This window comes from Bos javanicus, chromosome 12 (genome assembly GCF_032452875.1).
Source record: "Bos javanicus breed banteng chromosome 12, ARS-OSU_banteng_1.0, whole genome shotgun sequence".
Lineage (NCBI taxonomy): Eukaryota > Metazoa > Chordata > Mammalia > Artiodactyla > Bovidae > Bos > Bos javanicus.
In genome coordinates this window covers 33,397,634-33,422,284 of record NC_083879.1, presented here as the reverse complement: position 1 = coordinate 33,422,284, position 24,651 = coordinate 33,397,634, and the positions used below count along the sequence as shown (strand labels likewise).

Sequence of the window (24,651 nt, the reverse complement as noted above, 5' to 3'; positions counted from 1 at the left end):
AGTCGGACACGACTGAGCAAGTAAAGCATCACCACCACCGTAGAGTTTATGAAGGGCTCATACCTCCAGCGTGGAATGCCTGTCTTATTGGAATCTTGAGCTGGAAATACTGTTTTGTTTTATTCTTGCTATTTTCCCTCATTACATACGTGTATTTAACTATGATGAGGGTTTTTTTCATTGTTGTTGTTTTGGTAGGGTTTTTACTTTTTAATCCTACAAAGGCCTGGGTAAGTCTGGAATATGATTGAGCCCAAAATTTATCATTTCCTAATGTTGAGATTATAATGAGCCAAATAAGTTACCAGTTGAGGCCATGAAGTTTCGTTCCCTGGGGATCTTTAAAAGTGGGTTCGAATTTCAACAGTCAGCTAGCTGGGTAGACGCTTGGCCCTACCTGAAGGTAAAGGAACTTTGGATTAGCTTTTATCTTGAGGAACCCATCAGATTTATGTTTTGAAGACAGTTCAGCAGTCATTTAAAAATAAGTTTCTAAAAATACCTGTTTTTTTGGCTGCTTTGTGGTGTCAGCTGTGATTCCTACCAGCTGTAACTTCTGTTGTTGTTCAATTGCTCAGTTGTGTTCAACTCTTAGCGACCCCACAGACTGTAGCATGCCAGGCTTCCCTGTCCATCGCTAACTCCTGGAGCTTGTTCAAACTCATGTCCATTGAATCAGTAATGCCACCCAACCATCTCATCCTCTGTCATCCTCTTCTCCTCCTGCCTTCAATCTTTCCCAGCATCAGGGTCTGTTCCAGTGAGTTGGCTCTTTGCATTAGGTGACCAAGGTATCGGAGCTTCAGCTTCAGCATCATTCCTTCCAATGAATATTCAGGGTTGATTTCCTTTAGGATTGACTGGTTTGACCTCCTTGCTTCTCCAGCCTCACAGTTGGAAAGTGTCAACTTTTGACACAATCTAAAGCAGACTCGTGGTTCTTGCTGTACTCTCCATGCTCTGCTCTGTACCAGTGATGTGTGTGTGGTTCTAGCAGGAGCAGCTTCCCAGCAGACACGTGGGAATAGGTTTATTATCCCCCGAATAACACTTGCCAGCTCTCTGCTCCATCCTGCTGCTGCTCTTTGAGACTGGCGCGCACCAACCACCTCCCCCAGGATGTGCCGGCTTCGCAGCAGTTTGCCTGAGGGGCTGCGTGAGACAGGCTTTCACCACCATCACTGATGTTTACCTGCACCTTCCACAGCCAGGATAGAGCTCAGGCAGTATCTCTGCCTAAGCTGCAATGGACAAAGGTCAAACAAGCACTCGACTCCATTCCCGCTCCCAACCCCGGTGGGGAAGATAAACCATAAAGAGGGCATCTTTACCAACCCTTCAGGTGAGGAGAAGGAATTTTGCTCCATTCAGAAGCCAGTCCCTGTCCTTTTAAATTTAGGGTTTTTTTTTAATGTTATTGAAGTAGAGTTGGTTTGCTGCTGCTAAGTCACTTCAGTTGTGTCTGACTCTGTGTGACCCCATAGACGGCAGCCCACCAGGCTCCTCTGTCCCTAGGATTCTCCAGGCAAGAATACTGGAGTGGGTTGCCATTTCCTTCTCCAATGCAGGAAAGTGAAAAGTGAAACTGAAGTCGCTCAATCATGTCCAACTCTTAGCAACCCCATGGACTACAGCCTACCAGCCTCCTCCATCCATGGGATTTTCCAGGCAAGAGTACTGGAGTGGGGTGCCATTTACAATGTTGTATTAATTTCTGCTGTACAGCAAAATGAGTCAGTTATACATATGTATTTTTTCATGTTCTTTCCCATTATGGTTTATCACAGGATACTGAATATAGTTCAATATAACACCTGTTTACTCTGTATATAAGAGTTACCATTCTGAGTGTACAGTTCGGTGGCATTTAGTACATTCACCTGCTGTGCAACCATCACCCCTGTTTAGTTCCAGAACATTTTCATCTCCCCAAATGGAAACCTCAGATGCTTTGAGCAGACCCTCCCTGCTGCCCTCTCCTCCCCACAACTCCCCGCTGCAGTCCCCGCCCACTCTCCTGTCTCTCTGTAGTTGCCTGTTCCAGACACTTCGTATAAATGAAACCAGATGAGACGTGGCCTGCTGGGTTGGCGCCTTTCACTCACCATAAGGTGCTCAAGGTTCTTCCATGTTGTGCCTGTGTCAGTACTTCATTCCTTTTTGTGGCTGAATAATATTCTACTGTACAGCTAGACCACACGTGGTTTATCCACACAGCATTTGATAGATATCTATCTGGACTCTTATTATGAATAATGCTGCTGCAGACATTGGTGTACGAGGGTCTGACTCCATTTTTGGTTCTTTTGGCTGTTTTCTAACCTAGGAGTGGAACTGCTAGGTGAGATAGCAGTTCCACACTGAAATTCCTGAAGAACCATGGCAGCACCATTTTACAGGCCCACCAGATCAGATCAGATCAGTCGCTCAGTCATGTCCGACTCTTTGCGACCCCATGAATCACAGCACGCCAGGCCTCCCTGTCCATCACTAACTCCCGGAGTTCACTCAGACTCACATCTATCGAGTCAGTGATGCCATCCAGCCATCTCATCCTCTGTCGTCCCCTTCTTCTCCTGCCCCCAATCCCTCCCAGCATCAGAGTCTTTTCCAATGAGTCAACTCTTCGCATGAGGTGGCCAAAGTACTGGAGTTTCAGCTTCAGCATCATTCCCTCCAAAGAAATCCCAGGGCTGATCTCCTTCAGAATGAACTGGTTAGATCTCCTTGCAGTCCAAGGGACTCTCAAGAGTCTTCTTCAACACCACAGTTCAAAAGCATCAATTCTTCGGCGCTCAGCCTTCTTCACAGTCCAACTCTCACATCTGTACATGACCACAGGAAAAACCATAGCCTTGACTAGACGAACCTTTGTTGGCAAAGTAATGTCTCTGCTTTTGAATATGCCATCTAGGTTGGTCATAACTTTGCTTTTGAATATGCTATCTAGGTTGGTCATAACTTTCCTTCCAAGGAGTAAGCGTCTTTTAATTTCATGGCTGCAGTCACCATCTGCAGTGATTTTGGAGCCCAGAAAAATAAAGTCTGACACTGTTTCCACTGTTTCCCCATCTATTTCCCATGAAGTGATGGGACCGCATGCCATGATCTTCGTTTTCTGAATGTTGAGCTTTAGGCCAACTTTTTCACTCTCCACTTTCACTTTCATCAAGAGGCTTTTTAGTTCCTCTTCACTTTCTGCCATAAGGGTGGTGTCATCTGCATATCTGAGGTTATTGATATTTCTCCCGGCAATCTTGATTCCAGCTTGTGTTTCTTCCAGTCCAGCGTTTCTCATGATGTACTCTGCATAGAAGTTAAATAAACAGGGTGACAATATACAGCCCTGACGAACTCCTTTTCCTATTTGGAACCAGTCTGTTGTTCCATGTCCAGTTCTAACTGTTGCTTCCTGACCTGCATACAGATTTCTCAAGAGGCAGTTCAGGTGGTCTGGTATTCCTATCTCTTTCAGAATTTTCCAGTTTATTGTGATGCACACAGTCAAAGGCTTTGGCATAGTCAATAAAGCAGAAATAGATGTTTTTCTGGAACTCTCTTGCTTTTTCTATGATCCAGTGGATGTTGGCAATTTGATCTCTGGTTCTTCTGCCTTTTCTAAAACCAGCTTGAACATCAGGAAGTTCATGGTTCACATATTGCTGAAGCCTGGCTTGGAGAATTTTGAGCATTACTTTACTGGCATGTGAGATGAGTGCAATTGTGTGGTAGTTTGAGCATTCTTTGGCATTGCCTTTCTTTGGGATTGGAACAAAAACTGACCTTTTCCAGTCCTGTGGCCACTGCTGAGTTTTCCAAATGTGCTGGCATATTGAGTGCAGCACTTTCACAGCATCATCTTTCAGGATTTGGAATAGCTCAACCGGAATTCCATCACCTCCACTAGCTTTGTTTGTAGTGATGCTTTCTAAGGCCCACTTGACTTCACATTCCAGGATGTCTGGCTCTAGATCAGTGATCACACCATCGTGATTATCTGGGTCGTGAAGATCTTTTTTGTACAGTTCTTCTGTGTATTCTTGCCATCTCTTCTTAATATCGTTGGCTTCTGTTAGGTCCATACCATTTCTGTCCTTTATCGAGCTCATCTTTGCATGAAATGTTCCTTTGGTATCTCTGATTTTCTTGAATACACCAGTAATGTGCTAATGTTCTAATCTCTCCACATCCTCTCCAAGACTTGTCATTATCTGTTCTCGTTTTTCTAATAGCTGTCCTAGGAGATGCTGGGTGCTATTTCTTTGTGGTTCTGATTTGCATTTCCCTAATGACTAGTGATGTTGAGTATCTTCTCATGCGCTCATCGACCACGGTGTTTCTTCTTCGGATAATGTATCCAAATCCTTTGCCCGTTTTTGTCTTGATTTGTCTGTCTTTTTGCTGTGGGGTTGGGATTATTGATACATTCTGGGTACTAGGCCCTTACCAGATACTCGATTTGTAAATACTTTCATTCTGTGGTTGTCCTTTCACTTTCTTAAAAAGATTTCAATTGGAGTATAGTTGACTTACAATGTTTTATCAGTTTCATGTGAACAGCAGTGTGATTCAGTTATATATATATATACTTTATATGTGTATTATTACAGAACACTGAGTGCTTTGTGCTATATAGTGAGTCCTTGTTAGTTATCTATTTGATATATAATAGTGTGTACATGTTAATGCAAATCTCCTAATTTATCACTTTCCCCCAAGTTTCCCCTTTGTAATTTTGAGATCTGTGAGGCTGCTTTGTAACAAAGCTCATTTGTATCTTTTTTATTAGTTTCCCCTTCTAAGTGATATGATATTTGTCTTTGTCTAACTTACCTCAGTTGACGTGATCATCTCCATGTCTGTTCATTTTGCTGCTAATGGCATTGTTTTGGACTTTATTTTTGGGGACTCCAAAATCACTGCAGATGGTGATTGCAGCCATGAAATTAAAAGATGCTTACTCCTTGGAAGGAAAGTTATGACCAACCTAGATAGCATATTCAAAAGCAGAGACATTACTTTGCCAACAAAGGTTCATCTAGTCAAGGCTATGGGTTTTCCAGTGGTCATGTATGGATGTGAGAGTTGGACTGTGAAGAAGGCTGAGCGCCAAAGAATTGATGCTTTTGAACTGTGGTGTTGGAGAAGACTCTTGAGAGCCCCTTGGACTCTCAAGGGGCTCTCAAGGAGATCCAACCAGTCCATTCTAAAGATCAGTCCTGGGTGTTCTTTGGAAGGACTGATGCTAAAGCTGAAACTCTAATACTTTGGCCACCTCATGCGAAGAGTTGACTCATCGGAAAAGACTCTGATGCTGAGAGAGACTGGGGGCAGGAGAAGGGGATGACAGAGGATGAGATGGCTGGATGGCATCACCTACGTGATGGACATGAGTTTGAGTGAACTCCCGGAGTTGATGATGGACAGGGAGGCCTGGCGTGCTGCAATTCATGGGGTCACAAAGAGTCGAACACAACTGAGCGACTGAAATGAACTGAAATGAACTGCCATTATCTTCATTACCTCCACCATAATTTGGCCTCAGGTCAAACAACAGGGAGGGAATAGAGCTCCACCCATCAACAGAAAATTGGATTAAAGATGGCCCCACCCATCAGAACAAGACCCAGTTTTCCCCCTCAGTCAGTCTCTCCCTTTAGGAAGCTTCTATAAGCCTCTTATCCTTCTCCATCAGAGGGCAGACAGACTGAAAACCACAATCACAGAAAACTAACCAATCTGATCACATGGACACAGCCTTGTCTAACTCAATGAAACCATGAGCTATGCTGTGTAGGGCCACCCAAGACGGATGGGTCATGGTGGAGAGGTCTGACAAAATGTGGTCTACTGGCAAGGGAAAAGACAAACCACTTCAGTATTCTTGCCTTGAGAACCCCATGGACAGAATGAAAAGGCAAAAAGTTATGACACTGAAAGATGAACTCCCCAGGTCGGTAGGTGCCCAATATGCTATTGGAGGTCATTGGAGAAATAACTCCAGAAAGAATGAAGAGATGGAGCCAAAGCAAAAACAACACCCAGTTGCAGATGTGACTGGTGATAGAAGCAAAGTCTGATGCTGCAAAGAGCAATATTGCATAGGAACCTGGAATGTTGGGTCCATGAATCAAGGCAAATTGGAAGTGATCAAATAGCAGATGGCAAGAGTGAACAATGACATTTTAGGAATCAGGAAACTAAAATGGACTGGAATGGGTGAATTTAACTCAGATGACCATTATATCTACTACTGTGGGCAAGAATCCCTTAGAAGAAATGGAGTAGCCATCATAGTCAACAAGAGTCTGAAATGCAGTACTTGGATGCAATCTCAAAAACAACAGAATGATCTCTGTTAGTTTCCAAGGCAAACCGTTCAGTATCACAGTAATCCAAGTCTGTGCCCCGACCAGTAATGCTAAAGAAGCTGAAGTTGAACGGTTCTATGAAGACCTACAAGACCTTCTAGAATTAACACTCAAAAAAGATGTCCTTTTCATTATAGGGGACTGGAATGCAAAAGTAGGAAGTCAAGAAATACCTGGAGTAACAGGCATATTTGGCCTTGGAGTACAGAATGAAGCAGGGCAAAGGCTAATAGAGTTTTGACTAGAGAATGCTCTTGTCATAGCAAACACCCTCTTCCAACAACAGAAGAGAAGACTCTACACATGGACATCACCAGTGGCCAATACCGAAATCAGATTGGCTATATTCTTTGCAGCCAAAGATGGAGAAGCTCTATACAGGCAGCAAAAACAAGATCAGGAGCTGACTGTGGCTCAGATCATGAACTCATTGCCAAATTCAGACTGAAATTGAAGAAAGTAGGGAAAACCACTAGACCATTCAGGTATGACCTAAATCAAATCCCTTACAATTATACAGTGGATGAGACAAATAGATTCAAGGAATTAGATCTGATAGAGTGCCTGAAGAACTATGGACAGAGGTTCATGACATTGTATAGGAGGTAGTGATCAAGACCATCCCAAGAGAAAGAAATGCAAAAAGGCAAAATCGTTGTCTGAGGAGGCCTTAAAAATAGCTGAGAAAAGAAGAGAAGTGAAAGGCAAAGGAGAAAAGGAAAGATACCCACTTGAATGCAGAGTTCCAAAGAATAGCAAGGAGAGATAAGAAAGCCTTCCTCAGTGATCAGTGCAAAGAAATAGAGGAAAACAACAGAATGGGAAAGACTAGAGATCTCTTCAAGAAAATTAGAGATACCAAGGGAACATTTCATGCAAAAGTGGGCACAATAAAGGAGAGAAATCGTATGGACCTAACAGAAGCAGAGGATATTAAGAAGAGGTGGCAAGAATACACAGAAGAACTGTACAAAAAAGATCTTCACGACCCAGATAATCATGATGGTGATGATCACTCACCTAGAGCCAGACGTCCTGGAATGTGAAGTCAAGTGGGCCTTAGAAAGCATCACTAAGAACAAAGCTAGTAGAGGTGATGGAATTCCAGTTGAGCATTTTCAAATCCTAAAAGATGATACTGTGAAAATGCTGCACTCAATATGCCAGCAAATTTGGAAAACTCAGCAGTGGCCGCAGGACTGGAAAAGGTCAGTTTTCATTCCAATCCCAAAGAAAGGCAATGCCAAAGAATGCTCAAACTACCCCACAATTGCACTCATCTCACATACTAGCAAAGTAATGCTCAAAATTCTCCAAGCCAGGGTTCAACAGTACGTGAATTGTGAACTTCCAGATGTTCAAGCTGGATTTAGAAAAGGCAGAGGAACTAGAGATCAAATTGCCAGCATCCATTGTATCATCAAAAAGGCAAGAGAGTTCCAGAAAAAGATCTACTTCTACTTTATTGACTATGCCAAAGCCTTTGACTGTGTGAATCACAACAAACTGTGGAAAATTCTGAAAGAGATGGGAATACCAGACCATCTGACCTGCCTCCTGAGAAATCTGTACGTAGGTCAAGAAGCAACAGTTAGAACTGGACATGGAACAACAGACTGGGTCCAAATCAGGAAAGGAGCACATCAAGGCTGTATATTGTCACCCTGCCTATTTAACTTATATGCAGAGTACATCATGAGAAATGCCAGGCTAGATAAAGCATAAGCTGGACTCAAGATTGCCAAGAGAAATATCAATAACCTCAGATACACAGATGACACCACCTTTATTGCAGAAAGCAAAGAAGAACTAAAGAGCCTCTTGATGAAAGTGAAAGAGGAGAGTGAAAAAGTCGGCTTAAAGCTCAACATTCAGAAAACTAAGATCATGGCATCCGGTCCCATCAGTTCATGGCAAATAGATGGGGAAACAATGGAAACAGTGACAGACTTAATTTGGGGGGGCTCTAAAATCACTGCAGATGGTGACTGCAGCCATGAAATTAAAAGACACTTGATCCTTGGAAGAAAAGTTATGACCAACCTAGACAGCATATTAAAAATGAGAGTCATTACTCTGCCAACAAAGGTCCATCTAGTCAAAGCTATCGTTTTTCCAGTAGTCATGTATGGGTGTGAGAGTTGGACTATAAAGAAAGCTGAGTGCCTAAAAACTGATGCTTTTAAACTGTGGTGTTGGAGAAGACTCTTGAGAGTCCCTTGGACTGCAAGGAGATCCAACCAGCCATCGTAAAGGAAATCAATCCTGAATATTCATTGGAAGGACTGATGCTGAAGCTCCAATACTTTGGCCACCTGGTGTGAAGAACTGACTCATTGGAAAAGACTTTGATGCTGGGAAAGATTGAAGGCAGGAAGAGAAGGGGACAAGAGAGGATGAGATGATTGGATGGCATCACTGACTCAATGGACTTGAGTTTGAGTAAACTCTGGGAGTTGGTGATGGACAGTGAGGTCTGGTGTGCACAGTCCATGGGGTCACAAAGAGTCAGACACAACTGAGCGACTGAATTACTGATTCCAGTGTACATGTATGTACCACCTCTTCTTTATCCGTCCTCTGTCTATGGACACTTAGGTTGCTTCCGTGTCCTGCTTATTGTCAATAGTGCTACAGTGAACACTGGAGTGCATATATCATTTTGAATTATGTTTTTCTTTGGATATATGCCTAGCAGTGGAATTTGAGGATCACATGGTCATTCTATATTTAGTTTTGTGAGGAACCCCCATAGTGGTCTCTTTAGTGGTTGTACCCGTGTATATTGTACCAATTTATATTCCCACTGACAGGGCAGAAGGGTTCCCTTTTCTCTACACAGTCTCCAGCATTTATTGTTTGTACATTTTTTGATGATAGCCATTCTGACCATTGCAAAGTGAAATCTCCTTGTGGTTTTGATTTGCATTTCCCTGATAACGATGTTGACCATCTTTTCATATCTTTCAGCCATCTGTCTGAAGAAATGTGTAGTTTTTAGACATATAGAAGACCTATTCTTTGATTGGATTGTTCACATTCTTAATAATGTCTTTTGATTCAGAAAAGCTTTTAATTTTGATGAAATCCAGTTTATCTATTTTTGTTGTTGTTGCCTATGCTTTGGGTATCATAGATAAGAAACTGCCATATCTAAGGTCATAAATATTTACATAGTTCTATATAGATATATTGGAGAAGGCAATGGCACCCCACTCCAGTACTCTTGCCTGGAAGATCCCATGGACGGAGAAGCCTGGTAGGCTGTAGTCCATGGGGTCACTAAGAGTTGGACACGACTGAGCAACTTCACTTTCATTTTTTACTTTCATGCATTGGAGAAGGAAATGGCAACCCACTCCAGTGTTCTTGCCTGGAGAATCCCAGGGACGGGGGAGCCTGGTGGGCTGCCGTCTATGGGGTTGCACAGAGTCGGACATGACTGGAGCAACTTAGCAGCAGCATATAGATATATAAAAATCTTTTTATTTTTATCCATATAAAGATTTATATAGTTTTAGCTCTTACAGTGACAGGGAGGCCTGGTGTGCTGCAGTCCATGGGGTCGCAAAGAGTCAGACATGAGCGGGTGACTGAACAACCACAGCTCTTACATTTAGGTCTTTGACCCATTTTGAGATACTTTTTGCATGTGATTGCAGGTAAGAGCTCAACCTCAGTTACTCCAGACCCATACCAGCTGAAGAGACTTTTTTCTCCTCATGAATGGTCTTGGTACCTTGGCCAAAAGTCAGCCAACCATAGATGTACAAGTTTACTACTTGGCTCTTAACTATACTACACTGATTTATATGTCTATAAATTTCAGGACTCCCTGGTAGTTCAGTTGGTAAAAAATCTTCCTGCAATGCAGGAGACCCCAGTTCAATTCCTGGGTCAGGAAGATCCGCTGGAGAAGGGATAGGCTACCCACTCCAGTATTCTTGGGCTTCCCTTGTGGTTCAGCTGGTAAAGAATCCGCCTGCAATGCGGGAGACCTGGGTTCATTCCCTGGGTTGAGAAGATTCCCTGGAGAAGGGAACAGCTACCCACTCCAGTGTTCTGGCCTGGAGAATTCCATGGACTGTATAATCCGTGGGGTCGCAAAGAGTTGGACACGACTGAGTGACTTTCACTTATGGTTTTATAGTAAATCTTGAAATCAGGAAGTATGAGTCCAATAATTCTGTTGTTCTGTTTTCAAGATCATTTTGACTACTTGGGGTCCCTTGTAATTCCATATGAATCTTAGGATAAATTTTTCCATTTCTATTAAAACAAAAATGTTGTTGGAATCTTACCTAACTGCTTTGGTTAGAACGTCCAGTAAATTTGTTGAATAGAAGTGGTAAAACCACACAGCTTTGTCTTGTTCCTGATCATAAGAGAGATGTGTTTCACCACAGAGTATGACGTCAATTGTGGGTTTTTCATAAATGCTCTGTTGAAGACTTTCCCTTCTTGTCTTAGTTTGCTGAGTATTTTTATTATGAAAGGGCATTGGACTTTGTCAAATGATTTTTCTGTGTTAATTTAGGTGATCATTGGTACTGTTCTTTCATTCTGTCAGTGTGGTGTATTATATTGACTGATTTTTGTATGTTGTACCACCTTTGCATTCGGGGATAAATCCCATTTGGTGAGGTTGTTGGTGGTAGTTTAGTCACTGAACTGTGTCCAACTCTTGAGACCCTGCCAGGCTCCTCTGTCCATGGAATTTCCCAGGCAAGAATACTGGAGTGGGTTGCCATGTCCTTCTCCAGGGGATCTTCCTGACCCAGGGATTGAACCTGGGTCTCCTGCATTGCAGGCAGATTATTTACTGACTGAGCCACAAGGAAAACCCTTGGTAAGGTTATATAATCCTTTAATTATACTGCTGAATTTGGTTTGTAATATTTTGTCAAGAGTTCTCTTTTTTAGACCTAAATTATTCTTTCCTGAGTAATCTGTACTCCTTTTTTTTCTTCTTATTAAGCAGAATTAACCAAAGTAAATATTTGATTGTGTTTTCTTCACCTTTCTTCCTAAGTCTTTGTGAGTAGGTGACTTTCAAACCATATATAGATAGCAGAATGCTGGAAGTGGTATATATTATTCTTATACCCCTTTCTGTCTTGAGCTTTCCCAACACTTGTAGGACTTGGTACAAGAGTGTAAGTGGAGACTGTGTCTGAGTGTGTGTGTGAAAGTAAGTCAAGCTGATGGATAACCAAGCACCTTGATCAGCACACCTGCATGAGATGGCAGTGCCTGTTGATGCCCGGAGAGTTTGGGAGCTGTGGATGGTGCATCTGCTCAGCCCTGTGGCTCAGGGTGGTGGTTCAGAGGGCCCCGGGCAGTTCATTTCCCTGGAAGGAAAGACGAGAGGGCAGGGAGAAGCAGTGTGAGGGGAGAGAGAAGCGCGTGTTCTCATCGGCTGTCTTCCCGAGGTGGGCAGGCTGAGGCTCGTCCTTCCAGCCAAGATGATCAGACACTGCAGTCTTGGTGCACAGTGAACTTCAGCTCGTAGGTCTATGGAGAGGAGCTGGGCCCTGCTCTCCCCGCACAGGCCCTTGGGGGAGCATGAAGTGGGCCCTGGGCTCAGGCCTGGACCACAGACAACCTCGGCTTGTCCTACAACTTCCATCGTGGAAAGTGGGGCAGAGCAGATTGGGGGTCGGGGAGGGGGCTGTGTGCGTTGCCATAGAAAGTACCACTCAGCAGATGGTTTAAACAACAGCAGTGTTTTCTCACGATTCTGGAGGTCGGAAGTCCCAGAGCAAGGTGTCTACAGGGCTGGTTCCTCCAGAGGTGGCCTCCTCTGCTTGTAGGTAAAGGCAGTCTCCTCTCAGTGGCCTCACTTGGTCATCGCTCTGCGTGTGTGTGTCTTAATTGCCGCTCCTCATAAGGACCCCGTCAGATTGGATTAGGGTCTCCCCAACAACTCCATGTGAACTTAACACTAGTTGCTCAGTCGAGTCCAACTCTTTGCAACCCCGTGAACTGTTGGCCGCCAGGCCCTTCTGTCCATGGGATTCCCCAGGCAAGAATACTAGAGGGGGTAGCTAGTCTCTTCTCCTGGAGATCTTCCCAACCCAGGGAGGGAACCCAGATCTCCTGTATTACAGATGGTTTCTCTACCGTCTAAGCCACCAGGGAACCCATTTGAACTTAATCAGCTCTTTAAAAGCCCCCTGTCCTAATCCAGCCCCATCCTGGCATCCTGAAGGGTTGGGGCTCCCACAGGTGCAGTTTGGAGGGGCCCAGTCCAGCTGTCACAGACGGTGTGGGCAGCTCTGTACACCATGGTCTCTTGGGGAAAGCCCGGTGACATCCCCCCAACAGGAGGAAGTCAGGGCACTGTACCACCCCAAGTACCCCCTCCCTTGGTCTGTAGGCATAAAGCCCAGTCGTCCTCGGGGGGGACCTCTGTCTCCCCACAGCAGTGGCGGCCTTGGAGAGGATCATGTCTGGAGAGGCAGGAAGAACTCCTATTCCTTGTATTTTCAAAGAAAATACACCTTGATGTTCACCGTGGTTCTAAAGAAGCATCAGGTTCTGCAGAAAGAAACCATTTCCTGCTGGGTCCCCAGGGTACCCTGGTAGGCTCCAGGCCTGGTGGGGATGGAGGGTTTTCATTCACCAGAACCACAGCTCTGGTCCCCTCAGGTGTGAGGCGGGTGGGGCTCCAAGGCGTCCTGCACAGGGTGAGCTGGACACAGGGTGGCTTTCAGAGGACCCAGTTCAAGGGGTCGAACAGCAGCAGGTAGCATCTGTATGAACAGACGGGCAGCTGGTGAGATGGGGCGTTCTTCTGGACGGGGCAGCTTTTTCCTGGTCTGTTTCATCTTACGACCTGAAGTTGCCCTCCAAGCACCTCCAGGAGGTATCCACGGGGCTGGAGACTGACCATGTGCACTGTGCCCCCAGGATGAATGAGCGAGACCGGCTGCTAAAGAGGCTGAGCAGGAAGACGCCACCCACCCTCTTCCGGGGCAGCTCCCTCCAGCAGTCCATGCCACGTGAGTAGCCCCATTGGACAGGGGGATGGGGGGAGACCATGGCCAGGCTGGAGCCCCACATGGGGAAGTGGAGTTGGTGTACCTGGCCCTAGGCAGGGACAGCCAGACAGCAGGTAATTCCCCAGGACCCAGTCAAGCGTCTGAATGACATGGTCCATAAACTTAAAACTCAGATGTGGTTAAGATCCTTGCGTCAGCCTCCCAGTCAGATTGTTTCTAAGATGGAAGTGATGTTGCCTTTGCCTGGTTCTCCCCAAGGATGACCCCATGCTCTTGGCAAACTAAGCAATGACAATCACTAGCCCCTGCCTCCCCTGGCCGCGCAAGTGGAGGCTCGGCCTGGTTTCTGCCAAGTGGGGTCTACGGGGATGTGCCAGAGGCCAGGGGAGCCGGAGACATGAGAGTCAGGGGGAATGGAGCTCGGGGAGGTGTTGGGCTTACCTGCCTCAGGACACCTGGCCGAGCCTCAGGTCAGCGCAGTAATGGATCCAGCACCGCCTGGGGCTCCAGAGCCCAGCCAGGGCCTCTGATCCTCGAGAGGGTGAGTCTGGAGGAGGCAGGGTGGTGGGCTCCGAGGTTCAGGGTTGCACTTTGGAGCCGGGCTGCCTGCAGTCCTATCCCATCTCTGCCCCTCTGTGATCTCAGGTGAGTTAACGCCTCTGTTTCTACACCTATAAACCAGAGAGGACATGAGAACATAACTGGGTTACTGGGATGATTCTCTGAGGTTGTACATACAGAGTGCCTGGAACAGAGCCTCACAGTAAGGAGTCTGATAAATGCTTGGTATTACTTTTCTGCCAATAATTGAGTAAGTTTGAGCCACTTACATATTCCTTTGAATGTCTGTTTTCTCACCTGAGGAGAAAAAATGGAATGATGTCCCTCTTACACAGTCTGTGAGGCCACATGAGGGTCGGTGCACAGCCCATGAGGAACCGGAGTGCTGGCTCCATAAACACGGGGCTTGTGCTGTGGAGCCTCCAACCAGAGAAAGAACAGACAGGAGAGCAAAGACCACACGAGGACCCATGCAAGAAGGGTCTGGCAACAACTGGAAAGGCTCTTAAAACAACTAAGAATTGTTTTCTGAACTCTCCATATTTTGAAGGACACACACACAAAAAAAATTTTAATGAGCAAGTACAAAACATAGTAAGCAAGCTGCTGAAATCACACCATGTCTTAAAGACAGTCAGCAACTAGTAGTAAGACCCAGATGGACAGCAGGGTGTTCTTCTCACCCACCCCCAGAGAAGGCCATCTTGCATCGGGAGCAGCCTCTAGCCTCAGTGTTCCCAGGAAACCAGGAGCCCAGGTCACGGAGCACTTGCTCCCAGGGACTGCACATACACAGTGTCCACAGCCTGAGCTCAGTGTCCCCTGGCTGGCCTGATCTCCTTACCGTCCCCCTGGTCTTCCCACGTTCTACTGCTCTGAGGACTCTTCCACACAGGAAACAGCTACTTTCCCTAAGATGTTATCAGAGTTCAGCGTCGACGGAATGCTACTTAAGGGACGTTTTATTCCAAAATAATGAAAAAAAAATGACCCAATTTTATGGACTTCCCCAAATGTTCTACCAGAAGAAGACAAAACAGCTAAGCAGTGCGTCTGCCCTCCCACCTACCCGAACACTGTCCTCGGGTCCCGGCCGCGGCTGAGCGTCAAGGAAGTGGATGTGCCAGCCGTCAAGTGTGTTCTCCAGGCCCCCAGCATTCCTTCCCGGCTCTCAGGACTTCCTGGAGATGAATGATGGTGGGAAATGCTAAGAGCCAGGGCTTCCCCATTCCCCGTTTGAATGCAGATGGCAGTTACCTGTTCATCTGGCAGGAACTGTGAGTGATGAGGAATCTTTGTCAGGCTGGGCAGGCGGAGGCTGGCTGGTGATTACTGTCCTGGTGGTTCTGGTCTAACCCCTCCAAGGCCTGGTTTCCAAGAGGAAAATGTTTATCTGAATCACAGAGCACCCTTGTCCCCAGGACCACCATCCTTTCTTTCTTGCAAGTCCACTTAGCCTCAGTGAGGCTGAGAACCTCCTGGTGGATGCCCCCAGGGGAGCCGGTAGAGGGGCCTCCAGGAGAATAGCTTTGCTGTCGGACCAGAAGCTTCCCTGGAAACCCTCCCACCCCCAAGGGGCCGAGCTACCCCACCTGACAGCCCTGTGCCTGTGAGTCGAACAGGAGCCCAGGAGGGCACTGCAGCTGATTTCCCCAGGCACAGGTGGGTCTGAACAGAAAACAAGAAATAAAAGACAAAGCTGTGGCCCTTCCCGGGAACAGGGAGTAGACCACTCCAGACTCTAAGGTCCTCTTCCCTACAGGACATTCCCAGGCAATGTTTACTTGTACGTCTCAACAAGGCACTTCACTCCAGCCCATCCACCCCCAGAGAAGACACATTAAAACACAGTTAGCAATTGTTTCATCTGGGCTGATTGTCAAGTCAGGCTCCTCGGTCCCTGGCCTGGAGTGGAGGCCTCCGCTGGGGATGCCAAGGGTAGAAGCAGTTCTGCCTGCAGGAGAGGGCTCTGTGGTCTGGGCACTGCCAGCCGAGGGCCCGTCCTGGCGCCTGCACAGAAGACTCAAGGTGAAGGCCTCATCCAGTACAGGCCATTTATTTTACAGAAAGTTAAACCCAGGAGACCGAAACCTTAAAGGGCACTAGTTCTGTGGCCAAGCAAGGACTGGCCAGCCCTTCTCACCTGGGGCCTCAGCCCTGGGTTCCAGATCCCCTGTAAAGGTGGGGTGCGGGGACAGCCAGCTTAGAATGGAGAGCCCCGCGGCTGCCTGCTTCCCCAGGTGTGGGAGAAGCACTTACATACTAAGTGAAGTAATTCAGGCAGAGAAAGACAAACATCATAGGATGTCACTTACATGCAGAATCTAAAAAGGGCTACAAAGAACTTGTTTACCAAACAGAAGCAGAATCACAGAAAACGAACTCATGGCATGGGGGTGGGGGGGAGGGATAGGACAGGAGCCTGGGACTGACGTGTACACACGACTGTATATGCAACAGACAAACAGGAGACCTTACTGTACAGCACAGGGGACTCTGCTCAATACTCCCTAATAACCTAAATGGGAAAGTAGCTTAAAGAATAGATACACATGTATATTAAAAAGCAGAGACATTACTTTGCCAACAAAGGTCCATATAGTCAAGGCTATGGCTTTTCCAGTAGTCATGTATGGATGTGAGAGTTGGACTATAAAGAAAGCTGAGAACCGAAGAATTGATGCTTTTTAACTGGGAGAAGACTCTTTAGAGCCCCTTGGACTGCAAGGAGATCCAACCAGTCCATCCTAAAGGAGATCAGTCCTGAGTGTTCATTGGAAGGACTGATGTTGAAGCTGAAACTCCAATACTTTGGCCACCTGATGCAAAGAGCTGACTCATTTGAAAAGACCTTGATGCTGGGAAAGATTGAGGGCAGGAGACGAAGGGGTTGACAGAGGATGAGATGGTTGGATGGCATCACTGACTCAATGGACATGAGTTTGAGTAAACTCCGGGAGTTGGTGATGGACAGGGAGGCCTGGTGTGCTGCAGTCCATGGGATCGCAGAGAGTCAGACATGACTGAGCAATTGAACTGAACTGAAAACATGTATAACTAAGTCACTGTGCTGTCCACCCAAAACACAACGCTGTGAATCAACTATACTTCAATATAAAATAAAAATTCAAACAAAAGAAATCCAGGATGATACACAGGCAAAACTCCTGATTTCTTGTTCTCCTTTAAAGGATGTGATGAGATAACAGCACCAGTAACAAGTCATAAACATGTGTGGATGGGAGGCAGGCTGTGGCCTGGGTTGTCTTTTGCTTAGAAGGTCTTATCTGGCTGTGGGGCATTTCCGGACCTCTGACCCAGGAGGGTTGGTGAACAGACAGGGAGTCTTGCAAATGTCCCTCCAGTGGGAAGGGCTGGTTAGGAGGGACTGTCCTGCCTCGGGCTGGGAATGCAAACTCCGTCCCAGGAACACAGGACAGAGCTGCAGGGGAATGTGGGCCCTGCCTGGGCTTGGATCCCAGCTCTGCCACCTTGGGAAAAATGACATCACCTGTGCCTCAGTTTCCCCACCTGTGACATGGGAAGAACTCTCATCTGTCTCCTAGGGCTGTTGGGAGAAGGAAACAAGCCATGTGTGCTTAGCATAATACATACAACAGCACCCTAGACACAGAGCATTTAATAATTGTCTGCTGTCGTCATCATTGGAACTGGGAACTCCCTGGGGATCCAGTGGTTAGGAACTCCAGGCTGTCAATGCCAAGGGCCCAGGTTCAATCTCTGGGTGAGGAACTAAAATCTCACAAGCTTTGGGGCCAAAAAAAAAAAAAAGTCATTATTGGTACTGGTTGTAAAATCTAGTCTTTATGTAGCCACTGGGCCAATCATTAAACTCCTCAACTTTATCTAGTGATCTTTTTCTTTATTTACACGAACACACATTCACTGTAATTTATTGCCGGTCCGGATCCCTGTGACATCAGCCAGGCAGGCTCCCAGCACCATGTGCGCTCTGCCAGCCTTTCCTGTTAGTGTGTTTACGGCTGCATGAATTGCCAACTGGCCTGCGGCTCGGGGCGCATGGGCATGTTTCCCGCACAGGACAACTTGCCTTTCCCCTTGATGGGTGGTGGGAAAGTGCAGCCATGGCCCAGTGACCCACAGATGATGCCTCACAGGCTGCGCTAAACGGGAGGCCACCCCTCTGAGCCCTGACCACTCATGTCAGCACCCATCCCTTCACAGGGGTCACAGGTCCCTGGACCTCCATCCAAGGCTATAGAGCCGCAGTCTCTCCCCCCATATGCAGCTGCTCTGGACGTCCCTCCTCACCGGCCCCTGTGCTCCTCTTGCAGATGGGTATGCCTTCTCCCAGGAGGAACACGGAGCCGTGACTCAGGAGGAAATCGTCCGCGCTTACGACACCACGAAGCAGAAATCCAGGAAGAAGTAGGACGCTGCCTCCCGCCGGAGCGCAGGAAGAGACTCATGGCAGCAGCCAAAACACCGCAACACGTCCTGTGGCCTTAGCCCGTTCCTTCGCTCTGTGCCCTGGCGACCCTGGACCCGGACCGCTGGGGTGCCCCACGCCCTCCCTGCTCGTCCGCCATGCTCCACCCGACTCTTGTTTGAGCGTTCAGCTGTGCACTGTGAGGTGTGAAATTAAAACCATTACGTTTCCCCAGTATTTACACATCCGTCCGGGTGGCTCTGGGAGAACAGAGACAGGCTTTCATGCTGCGTGAGGAGCCCAGCTCACGGGTCAGATACCCGCAGGTTTGTTCTTCAGGCTGCACGGAACCTTCCCTCGAGGTGGACAACCCACTGGCTTTGATGTTCCCTGTGTTGGTATGAAGTTGGCATCATCATCTTGATTGCAATGAAGTCATAAACATAGGTATCTGGGTGGTAAACCTGAGAAGAACTTTTGGAACCTCGGTCAATGGTCTCTGCAGGGCGGACTCGCCAGGTCCGCACAGTCTCCTGACCCCTCCTGCCCGGTGCCTCCCGGCCAGGCGCCCCAACAACAGTCCCGCTGCATGGTTGGCCCTGTGCTTGGTGCATGGCAGCTGCGGGCACCCGCTCTGATCCTCACCCTCCCTCCTTCTCCCCCAGATTCAGAAACGGATGCAAGAAACCCCCCTTCTTCTCTATCTAAAGAAACAGCAATTTGCGTATATTCCAAGTGTTTATCTTCCTCTTTCTGGTGGCAAGGAGGCCTGCGGGTCAGGGTGATGTGGACTTGCTGGAGCCCTACCTGCCCTGCTCAGGCTCGCAAACCTCATTTTCTGGCCTCCAGACCCCTGGGCCTTGGCACCTGCTTAAATTAGAACCCACATTCGTTCTCTTGGGAGTTCAGAGCACATTTTGGATTTCGAGTAAATTTACAGCATGTTTCCCCAGCAAAGGAACACACCAGTCACTCCAGACTCTGGGAGGATAAATAGCCCAGTGAGGGTCCCTGAGGGTGCCGAGGAAGACAGCCACTACAGGGGAGCGGCGGCAGAGACACTGAAGGAGGATGCTTTTCCTGCAAATCTCAGTAGAATTCCGAAATCAAGCCCGAAGCCCAGACAGTGGTCATGATCAGCCTACAGTGTTCACAGGCCTGCAGTTTTAATTGAACAGAGCTCCAGACATTTCAAGCAAGCAGCTTTTCTTACCTGGACAGATATTCCTTCCTATCCAGCCCATGTCAGATGCAAGCAGCTGTCTGAACAGGAGGGTCCCTGATTCCAACACAGGTTGTGGCGGGGTGGGGTGGGGGTAGGGCGGGTGGCCACGTCTTTGTCCAAGTTCTGAACAGGACAAATCCCAGGTGCCTTCAGGCGGGAAGGCACCACCTGGAACCAGCCTGGAGGCATGTCCCCTGCTTGCAGCTTTGTTGCCAAACCAGCTATTTGGATGGTGTAACATCAATACTTCTGGGCAGCTGTTGCTGGTTAAAATGACACAGTTCCCCTGGGGAGGGCCGTGCTAAATTACAAAATAAAACAATGGGGCATTTTGCTTCCTCGCCTTCTTCTCAGAGCATCCGCGTCTGATTGGGCATTGAGATCATTTAGGGTGTGATCTGCCTGGCTTACAGAAAATGAGAGGTGATGAGAGCCCAGAGAGGGCTCCGGGGCAAGCAGAACAGCACAGCAAACAGGTGAGGTTAGGAAAATTGCTCCTCCTCCCTCCCCAAGGTCTGAGACATTTTAAACACTAGGGCAACCAGCGAGAGGAGGGATTGAGGACCCTTGAGCAGGAATCACAACAAAATACGTGCCTGTAATTAATACACAAAGCCAGGCAGATGCCCCACCTTCACATACAGAAAGAGGAAATCCTAAATACAAAGGAGAAATGAACCTTTGGATTGAGCTGCGCTAGGCACCCAGGATGATTTGGTTTCATCTGGGAACTAAGCCTGGTTGGAAAAGGGAATTCAAACTCAATTCTTTCATCAAACACTTGGCTGGCTCTTGAACTTGAAGCCTTCCAAATCAGATTTGTGAATTACAGCGTGCGCTTGTTTAGGGCTTTATGATTTTCATTTTTCACGTTGAAATATAGTTCCGAGTTTTCTGAGATTGAAGTATATTTTCCAGCTCTCTTGAGAAGTAGACTAAACAGCCTTTGCAGTCATGAAAGATGCACAGGGAAGGAAGCACTAGAGAGATGCCTTTCTATTTATTCTCTCCCACGATTAAGCTATCTTGTAGCCAAATGACTAAACTGGGTGTCCGGAAGGAGCAGCTGTCACTGTGTGAGATGCATGACATTCGGCTGGGGCGACTCGGGCTGTGTTGTTTGTCCTATCTTTAAATTGAGGTCAGAGTGTCGCACACAAGCCCTCCCCTGGGAGCAGGGTGGGCCGACTAAGCCGCACGCTGTCAGCTCCGTGGAGATGCCACCTGGGACTTGTCACTCTGCCACACGGAACATGATACAGGCCGGCAGGTCGGCACTACAGGGCCTGACATTCGATTGGGCTAAAATGGCAGATCCCCCTTGGGCCCAGCGCTGGGCTAGTCTGGTACCCAGACTGCTGATGCTCATTTGATCCTTTGCTCAGTGCCGGCTGCTTCTGCAGACAGAAGAGAGCAGCCTCCCCAGCTCTCAGCTCTGCACCCAGCGAGCACGGGTGGATGCCTGCACACCAAGAGGAGAAGATGAGAAAGCAGAGGAAATCAGCCATTTCTGCTGAGCTGTTGGGATTAGCCTGTGATCACCAGTCTGGGGGCTTGGTCATAATTTTGGGGTGTCACTGATGGCTCTATTCTGTCTCTAGGCAGAATATTCCAGACTTCTTGACCAGTGTTGTAGTCTCCCATCTCCCCAAACACACACACACACAGAAAAAACCCTGTGCTTTGGAGAAAGAAGATGCTATGCCTTTAACATTTGGAGTGGGACCCTAACACGCAAGCCTGGGCTTTGGTGGGCCACAGCTGAGAGCTCTGCTGGTCTTTGCTTTCCCCTGACAAGGCTTTAGATCTGGCTGTAGGAAGCTGGCAATGAAAATCTATAATCACTTGTCCAGAAACCATGAATCATGAAAAAGTGAGTATAAGTAACTAATATCTGAAAATGCATATGGACATAATATTATCAACTATACAGTTGAATTTTCTTTAAAGAAAGCTCTAGTCTATCATCTTGTTGTTATAACAATGACCCTTTATCTTTTTGAGCCATAAAAAAGAGAATTTTCTATCATAGTCCCACTCCTAGAGATTTACATCCTGGACCACAGGTTGAATAGAATGTTTTCAAAGCTCTGCTCTAAGATAAGGTGGTCTTTAGTTTTGAACATGTGAAAGAACTACACATGTTTCAGCCAGGGTTTGAATTACTGCCCAGGGTCACTGTCCCCAAGTAATTCAAGGGTGATTTAGGCTCAGCATTTGAAATGTAGCCTTTATCTCCTGAGAGCCATAAAGAATTTTAACAGAGAAACTGGTTAAGCAGAGCCTGAAATAATATGGCAAAGAAGAGAGTTTATCAGGTCAAGTTAAAGGATGCCCACCACCCCCCATCATATTCATTAAACAATTTCTTCATGCAGATGCTTAAATTAGAAAATCTATGAGTGATGGAGACAGTAATAATCAAGTGTCCCCTCAAAAAAAATAGAGCAATACAGCTGAGGCTTTACGGCTTTAAGTCTGTTCTTGGTCTCTGTAAGTCTTGGGGGAAAATTATTTTGCCTCATATTAGCCATCTTTCCATCTTGAAGAACTAAGAGGACAGTTAGAAGATTTTCCAATGGGTCTTAGAGATCAGGACCTGAGATCCCATGTGATGACAAATTAACAAGTGTTCCAGAAGGAAGAGACCCATGATACTCGACGTGTCGGACTCTTCACTGAGTTTTCTTGCATCCTCCAGCGCCCAGCAGCACATGCCTCCACTCTCTTTTACAAGAGCTTCATTTAATGCCAGACCTCCAGCTCCGGCTGTTTAAAGGGCTTCTGGTTTGTTGGGTCTCAGTGAGGCACACGGGAATCCTTTCGGCGGGAAGAAAGCCCTGGGAGCCCACATCAGCTCCAAGTGGCTAGAACTGTGAAACAAGCAGTAGTGGGGGAGGGGCATGTGCCCCCATGTCCCCACACCACGTAGAACCCATACCTGCTACCCAGTAGAGCACCTTGCTCCCCTGACTGGGGTGGGTGGGCGTGCAGGAAGGAGACAAGGGAGCGATTCTTCTGACACCCAGGCCGGCTCATTTTCAAGTGACAATCTCTCGCCTAAGTTGCCTTAGCGATATCTACTCCCAGGCATCAGACCAAGAAAAACACACTCCCAAGATTAGCCCATCGGCATTTCTTCTGACCTGGCCACAGAAAGGAGACCTGTGCATTTTAAAAGCCGGGAACAAAGTGTCAGGTGGCTTTGATTTATGACGGAAGAGGAAGAAGCAAGTGGAAAGACTGGCGCTATCCAAATAACCCTGCCCGGGGAAACCCGGGGTCAAGAGAGCCTTCTCAAGAGCCTCTCACAGGCCAGCCTGACATTGTGGAGAAAGGGCCAGCAGGAGCGGGGCCGCCTGAGGGTCAGGACGTGAACCCACTTCCTTCCGAGGGACCGGAGCCGGCCGGGGTCCTGAGATGGCTGGGCGTGCAGCCACAGGCAGAGCAGGAGACACCAGGTACAGAACAGAAAGACAACCTGCCCTGTCTCAGGGCCTCCCTCCTCCCCATGAGGTCCCTGCACAGGGAATGCATTCGCGGTTTTCCATTAATAAAGCCAACCCAAGTCCAGTCGCTCTTACTCCACCTGCCCTCTCCCGGGTGGCTGAGCTGGGAGGTGTGTTGGGCTGCCCCCCCAGCCCCCCAGCCCCCAGGGCCTGCAGCCCCACCAGGTCACCCTTCCAGCTGCGGTCTGAACGTGCCACCCTGCAGTGTCTCCTTCACTTGGGCAAAGCCACATGTTCTCCTTTCCGTTGTCACATCTGTGCTGCCACCGCTGAGATGGCGTTTGGCTGGGAGATTTCATCTGGTTATGCAGAGGGAAGAGGGCACAGGGAGGTGGGAGCTTGCTTAATTGGCTCCCAGCAGAGTGGGCAGCTCTTCTCTGGAGTATAGGGGTCCTGTCCTCCCCCTCTAGAAGTCTTACTATCGTCCTCATGTCCTATTAACGTCCTCTGGTTGTTAAATTACAGCAGTCTTTAGCCAGAACAGGGGAGCCAGGGGTTCCTCATGGAATGAATACAAATGAAGGGCATTTACTGGTATTTTGGGGAGGCAGGGGTTGGAAAATGTAGTGATGTGTGGCTTTGATCAATCCTGTTGACTGGTGTATGTCTGCACAAACCTGTTTCAAATAAATCTTTTGTTAAAGTAAATGATTGGACCCGGCTGTATTTGTGAATTTCTTTCCCACTAATAAGCAGCTCCTGCCATAGGGACTTTGGCCTATTACACAGAGGTTTTGTCAGCAGCTACAGACTACACACACACACACACACACACACACACACACACTCATGCTCTGCCTCCCGAGCTGACAGCCTGGAATCGCTGTGAACGGCGGGCATGCAGGGCGATCTGAATTGCAGATGAGCGGGAGGCCAGGCCCCCTTTATGAGAAGCGGGTCTGAGAGGCCTCCCTGAGCTGGACTGACCAGGCAAAGGGGCAAACTGTGCACAGAAGGCCTTCTCTTGCAATCACTTCATTCCCTTTGGTTCATCCCAGTTCCCTTGCAAACTGAGACGTGGGAAGTTCAGATTCTGTTGTCAACTGTGAAGTCATGACACTGTCCTGAAAGAGGGTCCAAACACGGCATCCGGAGAGGGACCGCTTTGGCATAATGATGACTTTGAGCTGAAGGCGCCTGTGAAACAGCAGGTGCGGGAAGGGCTCCCCGCCCCCGCTCTCAACCACAGTCAGACCCCAGCATCCCTCCCTTTCCACCGACAGGCCCTAGCATCCGCCTCCCTTCCACCGACAGTCAGGCCCCAGCATCCCCTCCCTTTCCACTGACAGGCCCTAGCATCCCCCTCTTCCACCAACAGTCAGGCCTCAGCATCCCCGTGAGAAAGGGGCCTTCCCTCCTTGCACCATGAAGAGAAGGACATTCTTGCCACCAGAAATGGATGTGGAGGCAGTCATAGGCGTGGACAGACCATCTTCTGAAATAACCCTAATCCTCCATGAGTTCCCCCCCTAAATTTCCTACTCATGTCCCACAATCTCTCTTCCCGTAAAACGATAGATGAGCTGCTGAGGTCTTCATTTTCCTCCTGAAGACTGCTATGTGCACATAA

General features: G+C 47.7%; 1 protein-coding gene and 1 long non-coding RNA gene across 5 annotated transcripts in view; one reads left to right on the top strand and one right to left on the bottom strand.

Annotated features, from left to right (window-relative positions):
* The window catches only part of LOC133258395 (phospholipid-transporting ATPase IB), a 492,425-nt gene extending 472,498 nt beyond the window's left edge, over positions 1–19,927 (top strand). For all 3 annotated transcript variants that reach the window (XM_061434934.1, XM_061434933.1, XM_061434935.1), the window contains 2 exons: positions 13,284–13,375; positions 18,253–19,927. In XM_061434934.1, coding sequence (XP_061290918.1) covers positions 13,284–13,375; positions 18,253–18,350 — 190 coding nt within the window. In that variant the 3' untranslated portion in view covers positions 18,351–19,927. The remainder of the gene's footprint in view (positions 1–13,283; positions 13,376–18,252) is intronic.
* LOC133258399 (uncharacterized) overlaps positions 12,079–24,651 on the bottom strand; it is a 33,174-nt gene continuing 20,601 nt past the window's right edge. The window contains exons 2-4 of one of the 2 annotated variants that reach the window (XR_009740004.1): positions 15,194–15,303; positions 13,817–14,046; positions 12,079–13,126 (exon numbers count right to left, since the gene is read on the bottom strand). This is a non-coding gene — a long non-coding RNA (uncharacterized LOC133258399). Of the gene's footprint in view, positions 13,127–13,816; positions 14,047–15,193; positions 18,257–24,651 lie in introns of those variants that run through there. The other variant, XR_009740003.1, reaches the window with a different exon arrangement.